This window comes from Monodon monoceros, unplaced genomic scaffold (assembly GCF_005190385.1).
Source record: "Monodon monoceros isolate NGI ecotype Baffin Bay Population unplaced genomic scaffold, NGI_Narwhal_1 Super_Scaffold_12, whole genome shotgun sequence".
NCBI classification, from domain to species: domain Eukaryota; kingdom Metazoa; phylum Chordata; class Mammalia; order Artiodactyla; family Monodontidae; genus Monodon; species Monodon monoceros.
Window position 1 is genome coordinate 67107014 of NW_021703768.1, and position 25103 is coordinate 67132116.

At 37.6% G+C, this 25103-nt stretch overlaps 1 protein-coding gene across 2 annotated transcripts in view; it reads right to left on the reverse strand.

The window, feature by feature from the left end:
* Window positions 1-1069: 1069 nt before the first annotated feature.
* EDIL3 (EGF like repeats and discoidin domains 3) overlaps window positions 1070-25103 on the reverse strand; it is a 420308-nt gene continuing 396274 nt past the window's right edge. The window contains exon 10 of one of the 2 annotated variants that reach the window (XM_029218099.1): window positions 1070-1739. In XM_029218099.1, the coding sequence (XP_029073932.1) occupies window positions 1590-1739 (150 nt within the window). In that variant the 3' untranslated portion in view covers window positions 1070-1589. The remainder of the gene's footprint in view (window positions 1740-25103) is intronic. The other variant, XM_029218098.1, reaches the window with a different exon arrangement.

Here is a 25103-nt window from a genome sequence, read left to right on the forward strand (position 1 = left end):
ATTGATTGACTTTCTCTTTAAATTCACTATGATTGAAGACCACTCCATATATACATCATCAAGAAATGCTGTTAACACATGGACAAACAAGACAGTAACATTCTAGCGGCTTCTGTTATGCAGCACAAATAATAAGGAAAAAAAGAACTTAGCAGTGTTGCACAGGACGTCAATGTTTTGTACACATACCATACTTTCTTTTTCAGGACACAATTTAAAACCCCAGTAATTCTGTGTCTAAGCCTTATAAAACAAATACTTGTAAAGCTTATAAATTAGATGTTGAGGACTTTCATGGAGGCAGTGTGAGCCTTAATTTGAGAGAATGGCAATGAAACCTCATTATCAATAACAAATCGTTATGATAATTGCTTATTATTTTTTCAGGACCTTTGAAGCAAAATAGATAGAAATCAATTTTCACCCTGAAAATGGTTTTTGTCATTAGTAAACACTTCTTTTCTCACAAATGTCTATGCACTGTGCTTTCCTGAGAAACCACCACTAATTTCAAACCTCAATAAAATTCTAGTTTCACAGGAAGTGCAGAGATGAACAAAGAAATGATGAATATGCTTGGCCAAGTTATGCAGCACTATGTCAATATTTGCTAAAAAAAAAAGTAGACAATTTTTCTATTATTTTAAAGTAAAGATAAGGCTATGGAAATACCATCAAAACAAAGATTTAAATTTTGTCTTAAAGAAACATAATGTGATTTTGTTGTTAATTTTGCAAAATGGTAGTATTGAGGTCTTTATAAAGGAAATATTTGGAGATTACATAGTTATAGCTTCCTTCAAAAACAAGAGAATTGCAGATTCAATCTACTGATGCTAAATATGCTCAATCTACTGATAATCATGTTTCATATATATGTGTATATATATGTGCGTGTGTATATATACACACACACACACAAACATGATACTTCTTTTAGGCAAGTAATAGGACAAAAGTCAATTGGGAAAAGTACGGACTTATTCAGGCAATATATAGAATAGCACTAAGAGAAAGATCACATAATCTCTGATTAGAAGTAAGATGAGAATTATAATTTCAGTTAGTATTGCATGTTACAGATTCTTCAAATTTTGGTTATAAACTCTGACAGTGTTTGTCAGGCACAGGGAAATAATTAGGATAATATAGATTCACTACAGAAGGGAAAAAAAACTTATTGCTAACATGGCAGTATTCTTTTTATAAGAATAAGTTGAGTATTGATTATGAAAGCTCTAACAACTCTTGCTTTTATTTGATAACTGTGAGATTTTTTTACCCTTGCTATCAAGAGTGCTACTTTCTTTGCCTAATATATTTCAACCAGTATGAAGAAGTCAGAAAACAATGCGAAAAGTAATTCACAGCTAATGTGATGTTGCTTAAGAAATTTAAATGATAAAAATCAAATTAAACCTTTGAAAAGGCAGGCTTAGACCTCCTTAAGAAGACAGTTAATGGCCTACCGTAATTTGATCACTTTTTCATGAAAAATTCCATTCAATTTCCGATAGACTTTGCAGAGTTCATTCCGTGGAGATACTTTCAGGGAAACAGAGAGGAGGGTTGTGGGCTGTGGGATCTCCTCACTCCTCCTCTGTGCAGCCCAGCAGCTCAGACCGCAGCGTGATCCTCCCATACCAGGACCAAGGAAGGATCCTTATGTGCCGTGCATAGATGGGAGGGTCGATGACGTTTTTTCTGTGGGTATCATTGTCAAAATTGCCCTGGAAAACCTAGTAAAGATGAACAGACTATCAATCATATGGCCTTTTTTTGGGGAATTATTTTTATTATTTTCTTGTTTGGATCATTTTTCTCATACGTGAGATCTGATAACTAATCATGTTATATTTTTCGAGACATAATGCAGCTTCCTTTTAATGATCATTTTTAAATTGATTGATTGGCAATGAATGTTTAAAGACTTAAATAAGTTGAAAATGTATTTCAACTGTCTGAGGCAGGAATACATAGATCATTTTTATGGTTTTTTTTTAAAAGGTCAGGTTTTTTTTTTTTTTAATGCAACAGATATTTATTTTTTGCTTCTGTCACAGGCTGCTGTTGGTTAGCTTGCCGAAGGTTGTCTCTTCTAAGGAGTGATTCAGAGATCCAGGCTGTTGCAAATTACCACCATTATCTGAAAAACGTGGCATCCACATTCACAAGGGGCAACGAGAGAGAAAGCTGTTAGATTACACAGGATGTTTGAAAAAAACAGGTATGGAAGCAGCTTAAATCATTTCTGGATACATCTCATTGACCTTAACTAATTATATGACCTCAGCCCAACTGCAAAGGAGGCTGGGAAATGGAGAGGAGCATAACGGTTGCTATCACAATGTCTTTGGCTTACTTCTCACATAGAGAACAAAATTAACCCATTATCAAGAGAGACAACCACAATCAATGCTAGTAACTACTTTTTTCTTGCCTTGTCTATTAATTCCTGGATCCATACAATACTCAATTCCTGGATCCGTACAATACTCTTGTGACCATTGTGACCTATAATATTCTGACATGTTGGCATCCCATGACTTCTTCATACTTCTTTTGTTTCAATGCTTTTTTGAGGTGTTTATGTCCATTTTTCTCCCAAGAGGCTTTTACAGTAAACTTTGAGAAGTGCTTGCTTTAGAAAAAAATAAAACAAAATCGGCAGTTGGCACAGTGTGGAGTAGTGGCATGTGGTCTGAATGACTGAGTTTTTCATATGTGCTTACTTTTGCTGTGAGCACTTGGACTGCACCTAGACCCAGACTAAAAGGTACACCATCTCCCCTCCTTCAAAGAATCATCATCCAAGGACCTACCAGAGACCACAAGAAAACATGGGGAGAAGCTATCAGCATACATTTGACAAAAACTGAAGTTAATAAGGATGGAGACAAGATGGCAGAGTAGAAGGATGTGAGCTCACCTCTTCTTATGAAAACACCAAAATCACAGCTAACCAAACAACAACTGACAAAAAACAAACAAACAAAAAACCTGCTGGAACCTACCAAAATGGATATTCTACATCCAAAGACAAAGAAGAAGCCACAATGTGAGGAGGAGCCTGTGAGAATCTGGTTTTGAAGGCCAGCAGGATTTGACTGCAGGAATTCCATAGGACTGGGAGAAACAGAAACTCCACTCTTGGAGGATGCACACAAGCACTCAGGGGAGAAAGGAGTGACCTCCAAAGAGACTGGGCCAGACCTACCTGCTAGTATTGGAGAGTCTCCTGTGGAGGCAGAGGGCGACTGTGGCTCATTGCCAGGACAAAGACACTGGCAGTGGCAGCTCTGATGAGTACTCATTGTGTGAGCCCTCCTGGAGGCTGCCATTTCCTCCTCACACCTAGCCTTACCCAACAGCCTGTAGGCTCCAGTGCTGGGTCTCCTCAGGCCAAACAACCACCAGGGTGGAAACACAGCTCCACCCATCAGCAGACAGTTTGCTTAAAGTCTTCCTGAGCACAGCCCTGCCCACCCACCAGTGGTCAGGATCCAGTCCCTCACACCAGGAAGCCTGCACAAGCCTCTTAGACAGCCTCATCCAGCAGAGAGCAGAAGCAAGAAGAATTACAACCTTGCAGGCTGCAGAATGGAAAATGCAATCAAAGAAAATTAGACAAAATGAGATGGCAGAGGGATATGTCCCAGATGAAGGAACAAGATAAAACCCCAGAAGAACAACTAAGTGAAGTGCAGATAGGCAATCTACCCAAAAAAGAATTCAGAGAAATGATAGTAAAGATGATCCAAGATCTTGGAAAAAGAATGGAGGTACAGATAAAAAAGATGCAAGAAATGTTTAACAAAGACCTAGAAACAAACAGAGATGAATAATAGAATAACTGAAATGAAGAATATACTAGAAGGAATCAATAGCAGAATAACTGAAGCAGAAGAATGGGTAAGTGAGCTGATAGACAGAATGGTGGAAATCACTGCTGCAGAACAGAATAAAGAAAAAAGAATGAAAAGAAATGAAACAGCCTGAGAGACCTCTGGGACAACATAAACACACCAACATTCACATTATAAGGGTCCCAGAAGGAGAAGAGAGAGAGAAAGGACCTGAGAAAATATTTGAAGAGATAATAGCTGAAAAATTCCCTGACATGGGGAAGGAAATAGTCACCCAAGTCCAGGAAGCACAGAGAGTCCCAGGCAGGCTACACCTAAGGAGGAACATACCAAGACACACAGTAATCAAATTGACAAAAATTAAAGACAAAGAAAAAAAATAATGAAAGCAACAAGGGAAAAGCAACAGATAACACAAGAGAATTCTCATAAGGTAATCAGCTGATCTCTCAGCAAAAACTCTACAAGCTAGAAGGGAGTGGCACTATATATATAAAGTGAGGAAAGGGAAGAACCTACAACCAAGAATACTCTAACCAGCAGGGCTCTCATTCAGGTTCAACAGAGAATTCAAAAGCTTTACAGACAAGCAAAGCTAAGATTTTTTTAGCACCACCAGACCAGCTTTGCAACAAATGCTAAAGGAACTTCTCTAGGTGGAAAAGAAAAGGCCACAACTACAAATGAGAAAATTATAAATGGAAAAGCTCAGAGGTAAAGGCAAACATACAGTAGAAGTAGGAAATCATCCACACACAAATATGATATCAAAGCCAGCAATCGTGAGGAGAGTACAAATGCAGGATACTGGAAATGTACTTGAAATTAAAAGACCAGCAACTTAAAACAATCTTGTTTGTTTATATACAGACTGCCTTTATCAAAACCTCATGGTCACTGCAAACTGAAAATTCACAATAGGTACACACACACAAAAGAAAAATGAATCTAAACACAACACCAAAGTCAGTCATCAGATGACAAAGGAAGAGAACAAGCGAGGAAGGGAAGAAAAAAGACCTACAAAAAGAAATCTAAAACAATTGACCAAATGGCAGTAAGAACATACATATCAATAATTACCTTAAGCATAAACAGATCAAATGCTCCAACTAAAAGACATAGACTGGCTGAATGGATACAAAAGCAAGACCCGTATATATGCTGTCTAAAAGAGACCCACTTCAGATCTAGGGACACATACAGACTGACAGGAGATGGAAAAAGGTATTCCATGCAAATGGCAATCAAACGGAAGATGGAGCAGCAATACTCGTATCAGACAAAATAGACTTTAAAATAAAGACTGTTACAAGCAACAAAGAAGGACACTACATAATGATCAAGGAATCAATCCAAGAAGAATATATAATAATTGTAAATATATAATAATTGTAAATACATGTGCCCCAAACATAGGAGCACCTCAATATATAAGGCAAATGGTAAAATCTATAAAAGGAGATTTAACACCCCACTTTCATCAATGGACAGATCATCCAGATAGAAAATCAATACGGAAACAGAAGCCTTAAGTGACACATTAGAACAGATAGACTTAATTATAGGACATTCCATCTGAAAGCAGCAGAATACACTTTCTTCTCAAATGTACATGGAACATTCTCCAGGATAGATCACATACTGAGAAGCAAATAAAGCGTTGGTAAATTTAAGATAATTGAAATCATATCAAGCATCTTTTCCAACTACAAAGCTATGAGATTAGAAATCAATTACAGGAAAAAAACACGAACACCTGGAGGTTAAATTTGGTAAAGTTACAGGATACAAAATTAATACACAGAAATCTGTTGTATTTATATACACTAACAATGAAAGATCAGAAACAAGAATTAAGGAAATAATACCATTTACTATTGCTTCAAAAAGAATAAAATACCTAGGAATAAACCTACCTAAGGAGGCAAGAGAGCTGTATTCCAAAAACAATAAGATGCTGATGAAAGAAACAGAAGATGACAGAAACAGATGGAAAGATATACCATGTTCTAGGATTGGAAGAATCAATATTGTGAATATGACTACACTACCCAAGGCAATCTATAGATTCACTGCAATCCCTATCAAATTCCTAATGGTATTTTTCACAGAACTAGAACAAAAAATTTAAAAATATGTATGGAAACATAAAAGACCCTGAATAGGCAAAACAATTTTGAGAAAGAAAAACAGAGCTGGAGGAATGAGGCTCCCTAACTTCAGACTATACTACAAAGGTACAGTCATCAAAGAATTATGGTACTGGCATAAAAAACAGAAATATAGATCAATGGAATAGAATAGAAAGCCCAGAAATAAACCCATGCACCTACGGTCAATTAATCTACGACAAAGTAGGCAAGAATATACAGTGCAGTGGAGAAAAGACAGTCTCTTCAATAAATGGTGCTGGAATAAATGGACAGCTACAGGTAAAAAAAATGAAATTAGAACATTCTTTAACACCATGCATAAAAATAAACTCAAAGTGGATTAAGGACCTAAATGTAAGACTGGATACTATAGTACTCTTAGGGGAGAACCTAGGCAGAACACTCTTTGACATAAATCACAGCAGTATCTTTTTTAATCCATCTCCTAGCATAATGAAAATAAAAACAAACAACTGGGACCTAATTAATCTTAAAAGCTTTTGCACAGCAAAGGAAACCATAAACAGAATGAAAAATACAACCCACGGAATGGGAAAAAATATTTGCAAATGCTGTGACAGAAAAGGGATTAATCTCCAAAATTTACAAAGAGCTCATGTAGCTCGATGTCAAAAAAACAATCGGAAGATGGTGGAAGAGTAAGACGCAGAGATCACCTTCCTCCCCACAGATACATCAGAAATACATCTACATGTGGAACAACTCCTACAGAACACCTACTGAACGCTGGCAGAAGACCTCAGACCTCCCAAAAGGCAAGAAAGTCCCCATGTACCTGGGTAGGGCAAAAGAAAAAAAGAATAAACAGAAACAAAAGAATCGGGACGGGACCTGCACCAGTGGGAGGGAGCTGTGAAGGAGGAAAGGTTTCCACACACAAGGAAGCCCCTTCGCAGGCAGAGACTGCATGTGGTGGAGGGGGGAAGCTGAGGAGCTGAGGAGGAGAGCGCAGCAACAAGGGTACGGAGGGCAAAGCGGAGAGATTCCCGCACAGAGGATCAGTGCCGACCAGCACTCACCAGCCCAAGAGGCTTGTCTGCTCACCCGCCAGGGCGGGCGTGGGTGGGAGCGCAGGGAGAGGCATGGCAGCGTGAACACAGCCTGCAGGGGGTTAGTGTACCATGGCTAGCCGGGAGGGAGTCCGGGGAAAAGTGTAGACCTGCCGAAGAGGCAAGAGACCTTTTCTTACCTCTTTGTTTCCCGGTGCGCAAGGAGAGGGGATTAAGAGTGCTGCTTAAAGGAGCTCCAGAGACAGGCGCGAGCCACGGCTAAAAGCGCGGACCCCAGAGACGGGCATGAGATGCTAAGGCTGCTACTGCCGCCACCAAGAAGCCTATGTGCCAGCACAGGTCACTCTCCACACCTCCCTTCTGGGAAGCCTGTGCAGCCCGCCACTGCCAAGGTCCCGGAATCCAGGGACAACTTCCCAGAGAGAACGCACGGCACGCCTCAGGCTGATGCAATGTCCCACTGGCATCTGCCACTGCAGGCTTGCCCTGCATCGTGCTCCTCCCTACCCCAGGCCTGAGTGAGCCAGAGCCCCCGAATCAGCGGCTCCTTTAACCCCGTCCTGTCTGAGCGAAGAACAGACACCCTCCGGTGACCTACATGCAGAGGTGGGGCCAAATCCAAAGCTGAGCCCCAGGAGCTGTGCGAACAAAGAAGAGAAAGGGAAATCTCTCCCAGCAGCCTCAGGAGCAGCAGATTAAATCTCCACAATCAACTTGATGTACCCTGCATCTGTGGAATACCTGAATAGATAACGAATCATCCCAAATTGAGAAGGTGGACTTTGAGAGCAAGATTTATTATATTTTCCCCTTTTCCTCTTTTTGTGAGTGTGTATGTGTATGCTTTTCTGTCAGAGTCTGTCTGTATAGCTTTGCTTTCACCATTTGTCCCAGGGTTCTATCCGTCCTTTGTTTTTTCTTAATAATTATTTTTTATTTTAATAATTTTATTTTATTTTATCTTTATTTTCTTTTCTTTTATCCTCTATTTCTTACTACTTTTTCTCCCTTTTATTCTGTGCCATGTGGATGAAGCTCTTGGTGCTGCAGCCAGGAGTCAGTGCTGTGCCTCTGAGGTGGGAGAGCCAACTTCAGGACACTGGTCCACAAGAGACCTCCCAGCTCCACGTAATATCAAATGGTGAAAATCTCCCAGAGATCTCCATCTCAACACCAACACCCAGCTTCACTCAACGACCAGCAAGCTACAGTGCTGGACACCCTATGCCAAACAACTAGCAAGACAGTAACACAACCCCACCCATTAGCAGAGAGGCTGCCTAAAATCATAAGTCCACAGACAACCCAAAACACACCACCAGACGTGGACCTGCCCACCAGAAACACAAGATCCAGCCTAATCCACCAGAACACAGGCACTAGTCCCCTCCACCAGGAAGCCTACAAAACCCACTGAAACAACTTTAGCCACTAGGGACAGACACCAAAAACAACGGGAACGATGAACCTGCAGCCTGCAAAAAGACGCCAAACACAGTAATATAAGCAAACTGAGAAGACAGAAAAACACACAGCAGATGAAGGAACAAGGTTAAAAACCACCAGACCTAAGAAATGAAGAGGAAATAGGCAGTTTACCTGAAAAAGAATTCAGAATAATGATAGTAAAGGTGATCCAAAGTCTTGGAAATAAAACAGACAAAATGCAAGAAACATTTAACAAGAACCTAGAAGAACTAAAGATGAAACAAGCAATGATGAATAACACAATAAATGAAATTAAAAATGCTGTAGAAGGGATCAATAGCAGAAAAACTGAGGCAGAAGAACGGATAAGTGACCTGGAAGATAAACTAGTGGAAATAACTACTGCAGAGCAGAATAAAGAAAAAAGAATGAAAAGAACTGAGGACAGTCTCAGAGACCTCTGGGACAACATTAAATGCACCAACATTCGAATTATAGGGGTTCCAGAAGAAGAAGAGAAAAAGAAAGGGACTGAGAAAATATTTGAAGAGATTATAGTTGAAAACTTCCCTAATATGGGAAAGGAAATAGTTAATCAAGTCCAGGAAGAAAAGAGAGTCCCATACAGGATAAATCCAAGGAGAAATACGCCAAGACACATATTAATCAAACTGTCAAAAATTAAATACAAAGAAAACATATTAAAAGCAGCAAGGAAAAAACAACAAATAACACACAAGGGAATCCCCATAAGGTTAACAGCTGATCTTTCAGCAGAAATTCTGCAAGCCAGAAGGGAGGGGCAGGACATATTTAAAGTGATGAAAGGGAAAAGCCTACAACCAAGATTACTCTACCCAGCAAGGATCTCATTCAGATTTGATGGAGAAATTAAAAACTTTACAGACAAGCAAAAGCTGAGAGAGTTCAGCACCACCAAACCAGCTTTACAACAAATGCTAAAGGCTCTTCTCTAGGCAAGAAACACAAGAGAAGGAAAAGACCTATAAGAACAAACCCAAAACAGTTAAGAAAATGATAATAGGAACATACATATTGATAATTACCTTAAATGTAAATGGATTAAATGATCCCACCAAAAGACACAGACTGGCTGAATGGATTCAAAAACAAGACCCATATATATGCTGTCTACAAGAGACCCACTTCAGACCTAGAGACACATACAGACTGAAAGTGAGGGGATGGAAAAAGATATTCCATGCAAACGGAAACCAAAAGAAAGCTGGAGTAGCAATTCTCATATCAGACAAAATAGACTTTAAAATAAAGAGACAAAGAAGGACACTACATAATGATCAAGGGATTGATCCAAGAAGAAGATATAACAATTGTAAATATTTATGAACCCAACAAAGGAGCACCTCAATACATAAGGCAAATACAAACAGCCATAAAAGGGGAAATCAACAGTAACACATTCATAGTAGGGGACTTTAACACCCCACTTTCACCAATGGACAGATCATCCAAAATGAAAATAAATAAGGAAACACAAGCTTTAAATGATACATTAAACAAGATGGACTTAATTGATATTTATAGGACATTCCATCCAAAAACAACAGAATACACATTTTTCTCAAGTGCTCATGGAACATTCTCCAGGATACATCATATGCTGGGTCACAAATCAAGCCTTGGTAAATTTAAGAAAATTGAAATTGTATCAAGTATCTTTTCCACAACAATGCTATGAGACTAGATATCAATTACAGGAAAAGATCTATAAAACAATTCAAACACATGGAGGCTAAACAATTCACTACTTAGTAACGAAGTGGTCACTGAAGAAATCAAAGAGGAAATCAAAAAATACCTAGAAACAAATGACAATGGAGACACGACGACCCAAAACCTATGGGATGCAGCAAAAGCGGTTCTAGGAGGGAAGTTTATAGCACTACAATCCTACCTTAAGAAACAGGAAACATCTCGAATAAACAACCTAACCTTGCACCTAAAGCAATTAGAGAAATAACAAAAACACCCCAAAGTTAGCAGACAGAAAGAAATCATAAAGATCAGATCAGAAATAAATGAAAAAGAAATGAAGGAAATGACAGCAAAATCAATAAAACTAAAAGCTGGTTCTTTGAGAAGATAAACAAAATTGATAAACCATTAGCCAGACTCATCAAGAAAAAAAGGGAGAAGACTCAAATCAATAGAATTAGAAATGAAAAAGGAGAAGTAACAACTGACACTGCAGAAATACAAAAGATCATGAGAGATTACTACAAGCAACTCTATGCCAATAAAATGGACAACCTGGAAGAAGTGGACAAATTCTTAGTTATGCACAACCTGCTAAGACTGAATCAGGAAGAAATAGAAAATATGAACAGACCAATCACAAGCACTGAAATTGAAACTGTGATTAAAAATCTTCCAACAAACAAAAGCCCAGGACCACATGGCTTCACAGGCGAATTCTATCAAACATTTAGAGAAGAGCTAACACCTATCCTTCTCAAACTCTTCCAAAATATAGCAGAGGGAGGAACACTCCCAAACTCATTCTACGAGGCCACCGTCACCCTGATACCAAAACCAGACAAGGATGTCACAAAGAAAGAAAACTACATGCCAATTATCACTGATGAACATAGATGCAGAAATCCTCAACAAAATACTAGCAAACAGAAACCAACAGCACATTAAAAGGATCACACACCATGATCAAGTGGGGTTTATCCCAGGAATGCAAGGATTCTTCAATATACTCAAATCAATCAATGTGATACACCATATTAACAAAATGAAGGAGAAAAGCCATATGGTCATCTCAATAGAAGCAGAAAAAGCTTTTGACAAAATTCAACACCCATTTATGATAAAAACCCTCCAGAAAGTAGGCATAGAGGGAACTTTCCTCAATATAATAAAGGCCATCTCAATAGAAGCAGAAAAAGCTTTTGACAAAATTCAACACCCATTTATGATAAAAACCCTCCAGAAAGTAGGCATAGAGGGAACTTTCCTCAACATAATAAAGGCCATATATGACAAACCCACAGCCAACATCATCCTCAATGGTGAAAAACTGAAAGCATTTCCACTAAGATCAGGAACAAGACAAGGTTGCCCACTCTCACCACTCTTATTCAACATAATTTTGGAAGTTTTAGCAACAGCAATCTGAGAAGAAAAGGAAATAAAAGGAATCCAAATCGGAAAAGAAGAAGTAAAGCTGTCACTCTTTGCAGATGCCATGATACTATACATACAGAATCCTAAAGATTCTACCAGAAAACCGCTAGAGCTAATCAATAAATTTGGTAAAGTAGCAGGATACAAAATTAATGCACAGAAATCTCTGGCATTCCTATACACTAATGATGAAAAATCTGAAAGTGAAGTGAAGAAAACACTCCCATTTACCATTGCAACAAAAAGAATAAAATATCTAGGAATAAACCTACCTAAGGAGACAAAAGACCTGTATGCAGAAAATTATAAGACACTGATAAAAGAAATTAAAGATGATACAAATAGATGGAGAGATATACCATGTTCTTGGATTGGAAGAATCAACATTGTGAAAATGACTCCACTACCCAAAGCAATCTACAGATTCAATGCAACCCCTATCAAACTACCCTTGGCATTTTTCACAGACATAGAACAAAAAATTTCACAATTTGTATGGAAACAGAAAAGATCCCGATTAGCCAAAGCAATCTTAAGAACGAAAAACGGAGCTGCAGGAATCATGCTCTGTGACTTCAGACTATACTACAGAGCTACAGTAATCAAGACAGTATGGTACTGGCACAAAAACAGAAATATAGATCAATGGAACAGGATAGAAAGCCCAGTGATAAACCCACACACATATGGTCACCTTATCTTTGATAAAGGAGGCAGGAATGTACAGTGGAGAAAGGACAGCCTCTTCAATAAGTGGTGCTGGGAAAACTGGACAGCTACATGTAAAAGTATGAGGCTAGATCACTCCCTAACACCATACACAAAAATAAGCTCAAAATGGATTAAAGACCTAAATGTAAGGCCAAGAACTATCAAACTGTTAGAGGAAAACATAGGCAGAACACTCTATGACATAAATCACATCAAGATCCTTTTTCTCCCACCTCCTAAAGAAATGGAAATAAAAGCAAAAATAAACAAATGGGACCTAATGAAACTTCAAAGCTTTTGCACAGCAAAGGAAAACATAAACAAGACCAAAAGACAACCCTCTGAATGGGGGAAAATATTTGCAAATGAAGCAACTGACAAAGGATTCATCTCCAAAATTTACAAGCAGCTCATGCAGCTCAATAACAAAACAACAAATAACCCAATCCAAAAATGTGCAGAAGACCTAAATAGACATTTCTCCAAAGAAGATATACAGACTGCCAACAAACACATGAAAGAATGCTCAACATCATTAATCATTAGAGAAATGCAAATCAAAACTACAATGAGATATCATCTCACACCGGTCAGAATGGCCATCATCAAAAAATCTACAAACAGTAAATGCTGGAGAGGTTGTGGAGAAAAGGGAACACTCTTGCACTGCTGGTGGGAATGTGAATTGGTACAGCCACTATGGAGAAGAGCATGGAGGTTCCTTAAAAAACTGCAAATACAACTACCATATAACCCCACAATCCCACTACTGGGCATATACCCTGAGAAAACCATAATTCAAAAAGGGTCATGTACCAAAATGTTCATTGCAGCTCTATTTACAATAGCCAGGTGATGGAAACAACCTAAGTGTCCATCATCAGATGAATGGATAAAGAAGATGTGGCACATATATACAATGGAATATTACTCAGCCATAGAAAGAAATGGAGTTATTTGTAGTGAGGTGGGTGGACCTAGAGTCTGTCATACAGAGTGAAGTAAGTCAGAAAGAGAAAGACAAATACCGTATGCTAACACATACATATGGAATCTAAGAAAAAAAAATGTCATGAAGAACCTAGGGGTAAGACAGGAATAAAGACACAGACCTACTAGAGAATATACTTGAGGATATCGCGAGGGGGAAGAGTAAGCTGTGACAAAGTGAGAGAGTCGCATGGACCTATACACACTACCAAACGTAAAATAGATAGCTAGTCGGAAGCAGCCGCATAGCACAGGGAGATCAGCTCAGTGCTTTGTGACCACCTAGAGGGGTGGGATAGGGAGCGTGGGAGGGAGGGAGACACAAGAGGGAAGAGATATGGGAACGTATGTATATGTATAACTGATTCGCTTTGTTATAAAGCAGAAACTAACACACCATTGTAAAGCAATTATACTCCAATAAATATGTAAAAAGAACAACAACAACAACAACAACAACAAACAACCTATTCAAAAAATGGGCAGAAGGCTTAAACAGACATTTCTCCAAAGAAGGCATACAGGTGACCAAGAGGCACATGAAAAGATGCTCAACATCACTGATTATTAGAGAAATGCCAATCAAATCTACAATGAGATATCACCTCACACCAGTCAGAATGGCCATCATCAAAATGTCTGCAAACAATAAATGCTGGAGAGGGTGTGGAGAAAAGGGAACCCTCCTACACTGCTGGTGGCAATGTAAACTGTCACAGCCACTACAGAGAACAGTATGGAGGTTCCTTAGAAAAATTAAAAATAGAGCTACCACGTGATCCAGCAATCTCACTCCTGGGCTTATATCCAGAGAAAACCGTGGTTTGAAAGGATACATGCACCCCAATATTCACTGCAGCACTGTTTACAATCACCACAACATGGAAGCAACCTAAATGTCCATTGACAAGGAATGGAACCAGAACCTGTGGTACATATATACAATGGAATATTACTTAGCTATGAAAAAGAATGAAATAATGCCATTTGCAGCAACATAGATGGACCTGGAGATTATCATAGTAAGTGAAGTAAGTCAGAGAAAGACAAATATCATATGATATTACTTATATATTACTTATATATGGAATCTAAAATAAAATGTTACAAATGAACTTATTTACAACACACAGACTCACAGACTTAGAGAATGAACTTACTTATGGTTACCAGGGGGAAGGGATAAATTGGGAGTTTGGGATTGACATATACACATGGCTATATTTTAAATAGATAATCAACAAGGACCTACTGTATAGCACTGGAAACTTTGCTCATTATTCTGTAATAACCTAAATGGGAAAAGAACCTGAAGAAGAATAAATACATGTATATGTGTAACTAAATCACTTTGCTGTACACCTGAAACTAACACAACATTGTATACTCCAATATAAAATTAAAAAACTGAAGCTAGTAAGTGTAAGCATATAAGGTATGGTAAAAAGGAAGAAAAAAAAAAGAAACAAAACCAGAACACTGGGATCCTGATAGGAATGGCATTAAATTTTAAATTACTTTGAGAGAAATTAATGTATTTATAATATTTAAACTTGAACATTTTACCATTTTTAGCCTATAGATTCTAAACATTTATTATTCATTCTATTTTATATTTATATTTTTTCTTTGTTCAACTAGTATAGTGAAAATTTCTTCAAAGTTTTCTCTTTTAACTTCATGAGGCATCTTACAATTGGAAGATAATTTTTAGCTTGCTTGAGATCGAAACATGCCTACATAGTCAAAGAGAAACCTGAAAATTAAATTCCCCAAAGGGGAAAAAAGAAAAGAAACTCCATTATCTCATGACAGAATATTTAAACCATATCATTGAACATTCTGAAATTAAGGGGAATGTTTTAAAAATGGCCTTCTTCAGTTGGTTCAGTCTCACATGATCACAAAAGGTCCCCTGGAAAGACAAAAATAAAGATATTCTTCTCTAAAGCTCTAGAGAGTAAGAGAGTATGACACATTAATAGACACAACAGACAAGATGCGGTAATCTTTCTGCTGGTTCCATGGAAAGATTATGAGCCATTGAGGGTGAATGCAAAGTGCCATCCCCATCTTGTGGGGGAATAATTTTTCAACTTGATACAAAATATATCTCAAAGGCTGTTTCTGAATAAATATTTGAAGAAGGGAATACTGAACTGTGCCAAGTCTAGAATTCATCATCCTGGCATAACTGAATCTATGTTCTTTTAATACGAATTTTACCGTCAGCAATGTTCTGGCTTGCACTGACCAAAAAGGAACTAGTTTTGGACTGAAATGTGTTAATAAATAACAATGTCTCTGTTAGCAAAAGCTCACATGTATAGGATATACCATGCAAACACTCACCAAAAATCTTGAGAGATGTTGTCATTGCAACAGCAGAAAATAAGAGAGTACATTGTATGGTTTCCAGACAATCTCTCTGACGTATGGGTCCAAATGCTTCACTGAGACTGGTGTTAACAACTTAATAGAGAATCTAAAATCCAATTTCATAGCCCAGCTAGAGAACTTAATGTATATGTTTGGCATAATAGAGTTTAAATTCATTAACTTTCATTGCAAATCTGCAACAGTTCGAAATATAGTGTTTTACCACTTTTGGGGAAGGAAATACAGGAAGAAATAATTTTCTTTTAAATCACTGGTCTTCAGCACAAGTTTCAATACGGAACTATCAATCCCCAAAGCAGTAGTTGAATTATTAGTTATACCTATCTCTTTACACATAATGGAGAATACACAGAGGGAAAGAACAGCAGCTCTGAAACTACATACAGCTATGACATTTCTGATTTAATGTGTGAAAGTTATAGATATTTGAGTGCTCATTAAAAAAATTAAATGAAGTTTCATAAAACAGGATAATTAAAAAACCAAAAATACCCATAGAAGAACAGCCTAAATCTGTATTGGAATCAACCAAACTAGGCTCTAAAAGTACTAAAACTATACTTTCACTTTTGGAGGTCTCTCAGTGATGATACAGCTGAGAACACAAGGCACACATTTGCAAATTCTAGCATGACATCTTGTGCTTGCTGTGCAAACATGTGGCACATGTGCTGTTTCTTGTCTTCAACACTAGGAAGATCCCGCTAAAGTATGCTATTTCAATGCTTTACCTGGCAAAGGAATGCAAACTCAGTATTTTTAGTTAACTTTATATAAAATCTATAAAAATTCTGGAAAAGTGCTTTCACATACACAGTTTAGAGATTTAAGCACCTAGATTGAATTCAAAGTCTGAAAAGACTGATGGAGAACATTAAATCTCCATATAGAAGGGAAAACAGTGAACCTGAGAAAGAGTTGGGGAGTTTTTAGAAAGAGTATACCCCTGTTTACAATAGCCAAGACATGGAAGCAACCTAAACGTCCACTGACAGAGGAATGGATAAAGAAGATGTGGTACATGTATACAATGGAATAGTACTCAGCCATAAAAAGAATGAAATAATGCCATTTGCATCAACATGGATGGACCTGGTGATTATCATACTAAGAGAAGTAAGTCAGAGAAAGACAAATATCATATGATATCGCTTATATGCAGAATCTAAAAAAAAAGATATACATGAACTTATTTACAAAACAGAAACAGACTCACAGACATAGGAAACAAACTTATGGTTACCAAAGGGGAAAGGAGGGGGGAAGAGGGATAAATTAGGCATTTTGTATTAACATATACATACTACTACATATAAAATAGATAACCAACAAGGATCTACCATATAGCAGAAGAAACTATACTCAATATCTTGTAATAATCTATAAGGGAAAAGAATCTGAAAAAAAGTTTTATATATATGTATGACTGAATCACTTTGCTGTACACCAGAAACTAACACAACATTATAACTCAACTATATTTCAATTAAAAAAAAAGAGTATGCATAAGTTTCAGTTTTAGGAGGAGGCTTAGCTAATTAGCTGTTAACAAGTTTGCTGAGATACTCAAACATGATATGCTTAGGAGTCTCTCAGGTTTTTCCCAACACATGGGACCTGGACAAAAAGGAACTCAAGGTACTTTGGAGAGGCTTCTATAGTTACAGACCAGGAGAAAAGAGAGAATAATGAAACTGCTTCAATGTGATTGAGATCTTGGATTTGGTTTTCTTATGTCAACTCTCCTGTGATACTAGATAAAATTCAAATCAGATTGTAGTGAGGATTCAGATCTCAACACAGAGAGACTATCAGATGAAATAAAACAATTAAACGTTGCTAGAAGCAATATTTTTTGTAAGATGAAGCTCGTCATTCTTTGGTAGGGACAATGGTCTGTTCAGGCCAGAGTAGCCATCATCAGTAGCAAGCTCCCAAGCATCACGGAAGAAGTCAAGGTTATCCTCCATGACTCAGTCAGCGGGCTGGGGCACATCCCCCGTTCTTTTAGCAGTCATGTGCTATGACTCTGCCTTTCACAAGTACTGAGAAATCCTTCGGGGATTTCTTGCACATACTACTTATTTACTAAAGTCATCAGGTTTGTAAAGATGTACTTCTTTCTAATATTTGTCTTAAACTTAACTCATTGAAAATTTTTAAAAATTTAATTAATTAATTAAATTTATTTATTTTTGGCTGCATTGGGTCTTCGTTGCTGCATGTGGGCTTTCTCTAGTTGTGGCGAGAAGGGGTTACTATTCATTGTGGTGCATGGGCTTCTCATTGCGGTGGTTTCTCTTGTTGCGGAGTACGGGCTCTAGGCACGTGGGCTCAGTAGTTGTGGCTTGCAGGCTCTAGAGTACAGGCTCAGTAGTTGTGGCACACAGGCTTTGTTGCTCCGTGGCATGTGGAATCTTTCTGGACCAGGGCTCGAACCCGTGTCCCCTGAATTGGCAGGCGGATTCTTAACCACCATGCCACCAGGGAAGCCCCTCATTAAAAATTTTAAAGAGATTCACATTGTTCTAACCTTTTGGATTTTATGTTCACATCATCCAAATAGCCAAGTGGTTTTTAGCATTTTTTTATAGTCTCCCTGAGCTCTTCAAGGCTAACAGGTCATTATTTTAGCAAGGTCTCAGGTGACATCGCTTTATCCCTGTGGCCTTCTGGTTGTCCCCTTCTAGATTTCACTATTTCTCTTCTGATATGTAGAGACTAGAACCATATTTGGGATTCCAGATATTGTGGAAATAAAAGGGTTGAATCAAGCTATCTCAAGTTTCCTCTGTTACTTGCATTTGCATTGTTAATGGTGTCAAACATAGCACTGGCTTTATTGAGTATACCTGTACACAGACCTGAGGTCCTTAACAGAGAAAGGACAGAGATAAAAACCCATTTCCCTAGGGCAACATGTGTGTGTGTACTGGGAGGGGGTGCAAAAGTTAAGAATTCTTTACTTAGCGTATATAATTTCAATTATTTGTCCTTTCATCCAGAGTGCATATAAAGAAGTTCGAAAAAAAGGTCTTTTCTAGCTCTCATCCGTGAAACACTTTTTATGGAATTCTGTCCATACAATGGAAGAATCTGAGACTTGGAAGAGAAGGCATAGATCTGCTAGTGCCAACTTCCCTCTCTAACATTTCTGACATGGAACTTTCAGCTTATCTGTGGCAAGCCTCAGTATAACAAAGCAGGTATGTATTTAGACACTTTGAAATTCTGCCTTCTTATTAGGCTGAAATATGCCTCTTTCTAACGTCCATCTATCAATCTAGAGCTTTATTCTCCACAAGCATAGAAGTCTAGCTATCAAAAGAAAAACACCACTGACATATTTAACAATAACACAAACCTTTCAAACTCAAATTCAACGCTTTAGGCTAATCATTCACGGCTCCTTAAAAAAGTCCACAAGTTAGGTGATTTTCAGGCTTATCTTGATTTCATTCCATTGGATACCCTCTGGTTTAACTGTGGTTCTATTAAAGTGTGGTATTTGCTTGGACATAGTACCTAGTTATTATACCAATGGCTCAAAAAATAAAGCATACCTTTGCTGTAGATACAATGCTTCTATCAAAACAGTCTAAGATTTAAAACTATTATATTACATTTTGGGTCATGGTGGATTGATTTATGGTCAAATAAACTCTGAATTTTTTCATAACATTTTTCTAAAGCCAGAATTTCCCAAATTTCTTGCTTGTAAAATGGATTTATAAGGCATGTAGAAATTTACATTTATCCCAAATTCATTTAATTGAATTCATGGCATTTTAAAATTAGCAATTCCTAGTTAAAATTATGATCTATTTTAAAAATAGTAGAAATTTGGTAGATATTAGGATTTAAGTATCTATTTCATAAAGTAACCATTTATATATTATGTGAGCATGAAATCTGATTTTTGTGGGTGACATAAAGGACTTATACTTACTAGTTTATGGTTCTGCATCATAAAACTCATTTTTATATACTTCAACATTACTTGAAGTTTTTGGACTGTTAAAAATTTCAGAGTTACAACTTGAATCAATGTGCTGATTTAAAGTCTTATGAAAAATTTCACAGAATTAATATGCACAAATGACGTGAAACATATATTTATCCATATGAATAGTGTTTATAAGAGGCTTCATTTGCTTCTGATGCTATGACTAGATTACTAATATGCTTTAGGCTAAGCTGCATTTTAAGTTATATCCTGCTTTGCCTTATATTGGAGCATTCCAAAAAGCAGAACTTTTCATTAAAAAAGCAAAATAAAAATTGTTTTAAAATGTATAGAAAATTGCTTTTTAAAAGTTTCAGTGAGTGGTGTAAACCTACATCACGTTTAAAAAAATCTTATTGGAAGTTTTGCACTTTGTGAAACTTCTGTTAGTGACTGGATATAAAAAGTTTGAACAAAGTTTGATTCTTTTATCTGACATAGACTCTAGCTATTATTCAGTGAATTCAATTTTCTAGGAAAATTTACCAGTACCCTGAAACCATTTCATGATAGAATGGCTGGTATATCATTCTTGATGGTTTTCTCTGCGATCAATTCCACTAAACCAATGAAAATCTGTAACAAAATTAGCCTAAATATAAGTACAGTCTTTCAGATGTAATAAGGAAACAAGAAACAAGTATCCAGGTAAATTCCTATATTCTAGGAAACGTTCCTTGGAAAATAGTGTATATTGAGAATCACTTTCTAAAAAGTACACCAAAGCGTGGGAAAAGGCTTTTGTTGGAAAGAGTAGATTGTTAACAAGAGTCTACATTGATTATCAGTCTGCAGAAGAATAAGCTGGGGGATGAGTCCTCACTATAGTACATCCCAACAGTGCTGCAGCAAAAATCCTCATTGGCAGAAAGGAATAGGAAGCTGTCAAAATGTCTTCTAACCCAAAGCATCTTGAATAAAACGATTGCCCTCCAAAAGTGCAGATGAGGTAAGGCCATAGCCAACAGAAACAATGTCAGCAGGCAAACATTCTGTATAGTTCAGGATTGTTGAATCTAGTATAGTCATAGTGTTTGCACATACACATCATTCCAGTAAGGGTTGTACAGTTCATACAACTTTGTGTAATATAAGTGTGCACTGAAAGATTAACTTTATCCAAGGTGGCGGGGTGGGGGGGTGGGGGTTTAATCTTTGCGCCCTCAACTCCTGGGATGATAATCTCTATAAATCCTTGGAAAATCCTGCATGATAAGAGTGTCTTTGTGTACATGGGGGTCTTGGGTCACACAAGATAGCCCATGATAACAATGTGATGTATGGTGGGGGCTATAAGCCACCTTGACCCACTGGAGGGCTGGAGACTAAACTTAGCCATGCAGGTGGTCAACCATGTCTATATGATTAAGCGTCAGTAAAAACTCTGACCATCAAGGCTGAGGTGAACTTCCCTGGTTGGCGATACATGATTGCTGAGAGGAGTTACCACTGTCTAAGCCTCCACCGAGAGAGCAACTGAAAGCTCATGTTTGGAATTCTCCCGGATTTTGCCCCAAATGCCTCTTCTCTTGGCTGACTTTTATCTGTATCCTTTCACTGCCATAAACTTAACTACGAATATAATAGCTTTAAGTGAATTCGGTGAGTCTGTATAGTGAATTATCACATCGGAGGTGGTTTTGGAGATCTCGCAACTCTCAACTGATGTCAGGAGCGAGGGTGGATTGGAAACTCCCAACTTTGCACTGAGTAATTGATGTTGAAATGTTATAGGTTCCACAGGGCTTTTTGATATTTGCAACATTCGTTTGTCTGAAAGAATTGTGTCCAACACTTCCTCTACATCATATGCCAGGCCTGCGACAGATACTCAGGCTTCAAAATTAATTGTGAACTTTTTTTTCTGATTCTTTGAATAAATCCTGACATAACAAGCTATTAAAATGTATTTATCGTGGTCCTGCGTACACTTTCTAAATCCTCCACTCTTAGTTTCTACTCTCTATTTTACTCACTTTTCTTAATTTCTAGATGATATTTAATTCTTATGGACATAATATTATAAATACAGCAAACAACTGCATTTCTTTAATATTGTTTCTCCAAAGGTTTATACATTCTTTGGAGAACATTACTTTGGCCTTCTATGGGGATTAATTCGAAATCCCCTGAGAAACTACAGTCCGGTTTTCTGAAAGCTACAGAGCATGGTGACATATATAATTCTGTACCATATTTCATACTGGCTACCAATTTTTACCTCTTTCAAAATATTGTTTTGTTCCATAAGCCCTTTTAAAAATCTGGTTTGAGATTTCTTTGCTTCCTAAAGTCCTCAATGAAATTATATGAGGCTTTCAAACTGCCTAACTAAAGAATTGACTTTAAAGGTCCAATTATAGAACACTTTTGTTTGATATGGGGGAAGTGAAAAGAAAAACGTGGGGACAAGTTCCATGTCTTTCTTCCACCAGTGCATGAATCATTTTAAACCATTAAAATGAATATATGCATTCTCTGAGAAAATTATTTCCACCCCATGGTTGCTCTCAGGAGATTTCCTGTGGCTCTGAAGCTTGCTCTCTTTTGTAATTATGTTCTAGTAGGTCTTTGGCTTCAAGGAATGCTACATTCCACTGAACCAATCCTGCTTTGCTTCATGCTCCTGGTATATGTAGCTCTCTGATTATATCCCAAGAAATTTTTTACTAAACCACTTAGAATTTGATGTTCACTTAGAATTCTTGCTGCATTATTTGCCATCTATTGTTCTTTCTGTTAGGCATTTTTTTCAAAATGCACCAATGTGAGATTCTAATAATAATTGCCTCAAAATGCAAGTATGTTGTCTTTTTTTTTCCCCTACCCTGGCAGTAAAGGGCCTTTTATTGCTTTTCAAATTGTTATACATTCTCCTTCACTTTTCTGTAATTGATGTGAATGCTGGTTGGCTGATATTTAATTCTTGATTGGGAAAGAGAGCTGTGATATCTTTCTAAAATTCCTTGTTTCCTGCGTACTCTGGGGGTTGCAAGTGTTGGGAAAGAAGAGGAAATGGCACAACTTTGGGAGTATTTTTGAGAACATTTAACTGCTGGCCTGTCATAGATGCACTCAAATGACCCAAACTGGCATGAGATTAAGGGATATAACAGTCCACTGTACCATCAACCTCTCTATAACTGACAAGCAAGCATAGGTTATCCTGTGATTCCCTAGTCCACTATGAGAATGACAAGTTGAGCTAAAGAACTGCTTAGAAAATAAACAAATGGGACCTAACCAAATTCAAAAGCTTTTGCACAGCAAAGGAAACCATAAACAAAATGAAAAGACAACCTATGGAATGGGAGCAAATATTTGCAAGTGATGCCACCAACAAGGGATTAATTTTCAAAATATACAAACAGCTCATACAGCTCAATATCAAAACCCCCCAAACAACCCAATAAAAAATGGGCAGAAGACCTATATTTAGGACATTTCTCCAAAGAAGACATACAGATGGCCAACAGGCACATGAAAAGATGCTCAACATTGCTACTTATTAGCGAAAACAAATCAAAACTACAATGAGGTACCACCTCACATCAGTCAGAATGGCCATCACCAAAAGTCTACAAACAATGGTTGAGAGAGTATGGAGAAAAGGCAACACTCCTATGCTGTTGGTGGGAATATAAATTAGTGCAGCCACTATGGAGGACAGTATGGAGGCTCCTTAAAAAACTAAAAATACAGCTGCCATATGACCCATCAATCCCACTCCTGGGCATATATCCAGACAAAACTCTAATTCAAAAAGATACATGCACCTCAATGTTCATAGCAGCACTATTTACAATAGCCAAGACATGGAAGCAACCTAAATGTCCATCAACAGAGGAGTGGATAAAAAAGATGTGATGTATATATACAATGGAATATTAGCCATAAAAAAGAATGAAATAATGCCATTCACAGCAACATGGATGGACCTAGAGATTATCATACTAAGTGAAGTAAGTCACACAGAGAAAGGCAAATATCATATGATATCACTTATATGTGGAATCTAAAAAACTGATACAAATGAACTTAGTTACAAAACAGAAACAGACTCACAGACATAGAAAACAAATTGATGGTTACCAAAGGAGGGAGGTGGGGGAGGGATAAATTAGGAGTTTGGGTAAACACTACTATATACAAAATAGATAACCAACAAGATCCTACTGTATACCACAGGGAGCCATACTCAATATCTTGTAATTAACTATAATGGAAAAGAAAAAGGAGCTGCTAAGATTCAACCCAACCAGAGGAGAGGGGGAAGGGGACTGGGGACCGAGTTCCACCTCCATTCCTTCTGTGGTTTTCTAGCATAACCTTTGCACCAAGTAGCTGGAGACCTGGCAGCTTGAAAAGAGCCAGAAGAACTCCTCTGAGAAATTCATATGACTTTTGTTAATAGGTCTTGACCCTGGAAAAAGCCCCAGAGAAAACTCAAAGCAAAAGTTTCAAACTCTGTCGACTGGTATCTTCCTTCCCTGCAACTTGCTGGTATTTTGTATGCTCACTCTAAAAGTCAGTAGGTAGGACACACTATCATATTTAAATTCTTTTATGATGAAAGTCTCCTTAAGTAACAAGAATATCCTAGGAAATATATCACATAGGATGATTGCCTATAAAGATTTATGAAACATAAAATATGCCATTCTGAACTGTGGCTATATATTTAAACTATCTGCTTTCTAGCCACTCAGATTTTGACTGCCATAAGAAGTATTCCCACAGAATAAACAGAACTGGAAAAAAATCTCTGCTTTTCAAAGATATCTCCAGGAGGTATTACCAAGAGCAGTCAGAGAGTAAGGCCATCTCATTTTTTTTTTTATTCTAACATTAGAAATGTGGAAATGTCTTTCCCTTTTTCTATAAAAGTACAGAACATTCTCCTTCTCTATTGAAGCTCAATGCTCATCTTTCAGAATTTCCTAAATCATACCAGGCATTTTGCATTTTATCAGAACAATATGTGGTGTGACTTTAACCCCTTTATAGTAGCCATCTAAATGACGTGGCAGTAGAGAAACTGGTATCTGATAATTTCCACCCCACATTAGGAACCTCTTCATCACTGTATGTCTCTTTGAAAAACTTCACCCTATCTTGGTCAGAAATGACTTAGTACAGAGCTATATGTATGAGCACAGCAGTGATTTAAGCATTCAGCCACGTGTCTTCTAAGATAAAATGGTACTGAGGAGAGAGCAGTGTTAGGGAGTGGGAGAAGATAATCCTGGAGATGCATGAGGAGGTGGCAGAGGGGAAACTCAGAGCCGAAGCAGTGTGTGTGTGTGTGTGTGTGTGTGTGTGTGTGTGTGTGTGTGTGTGT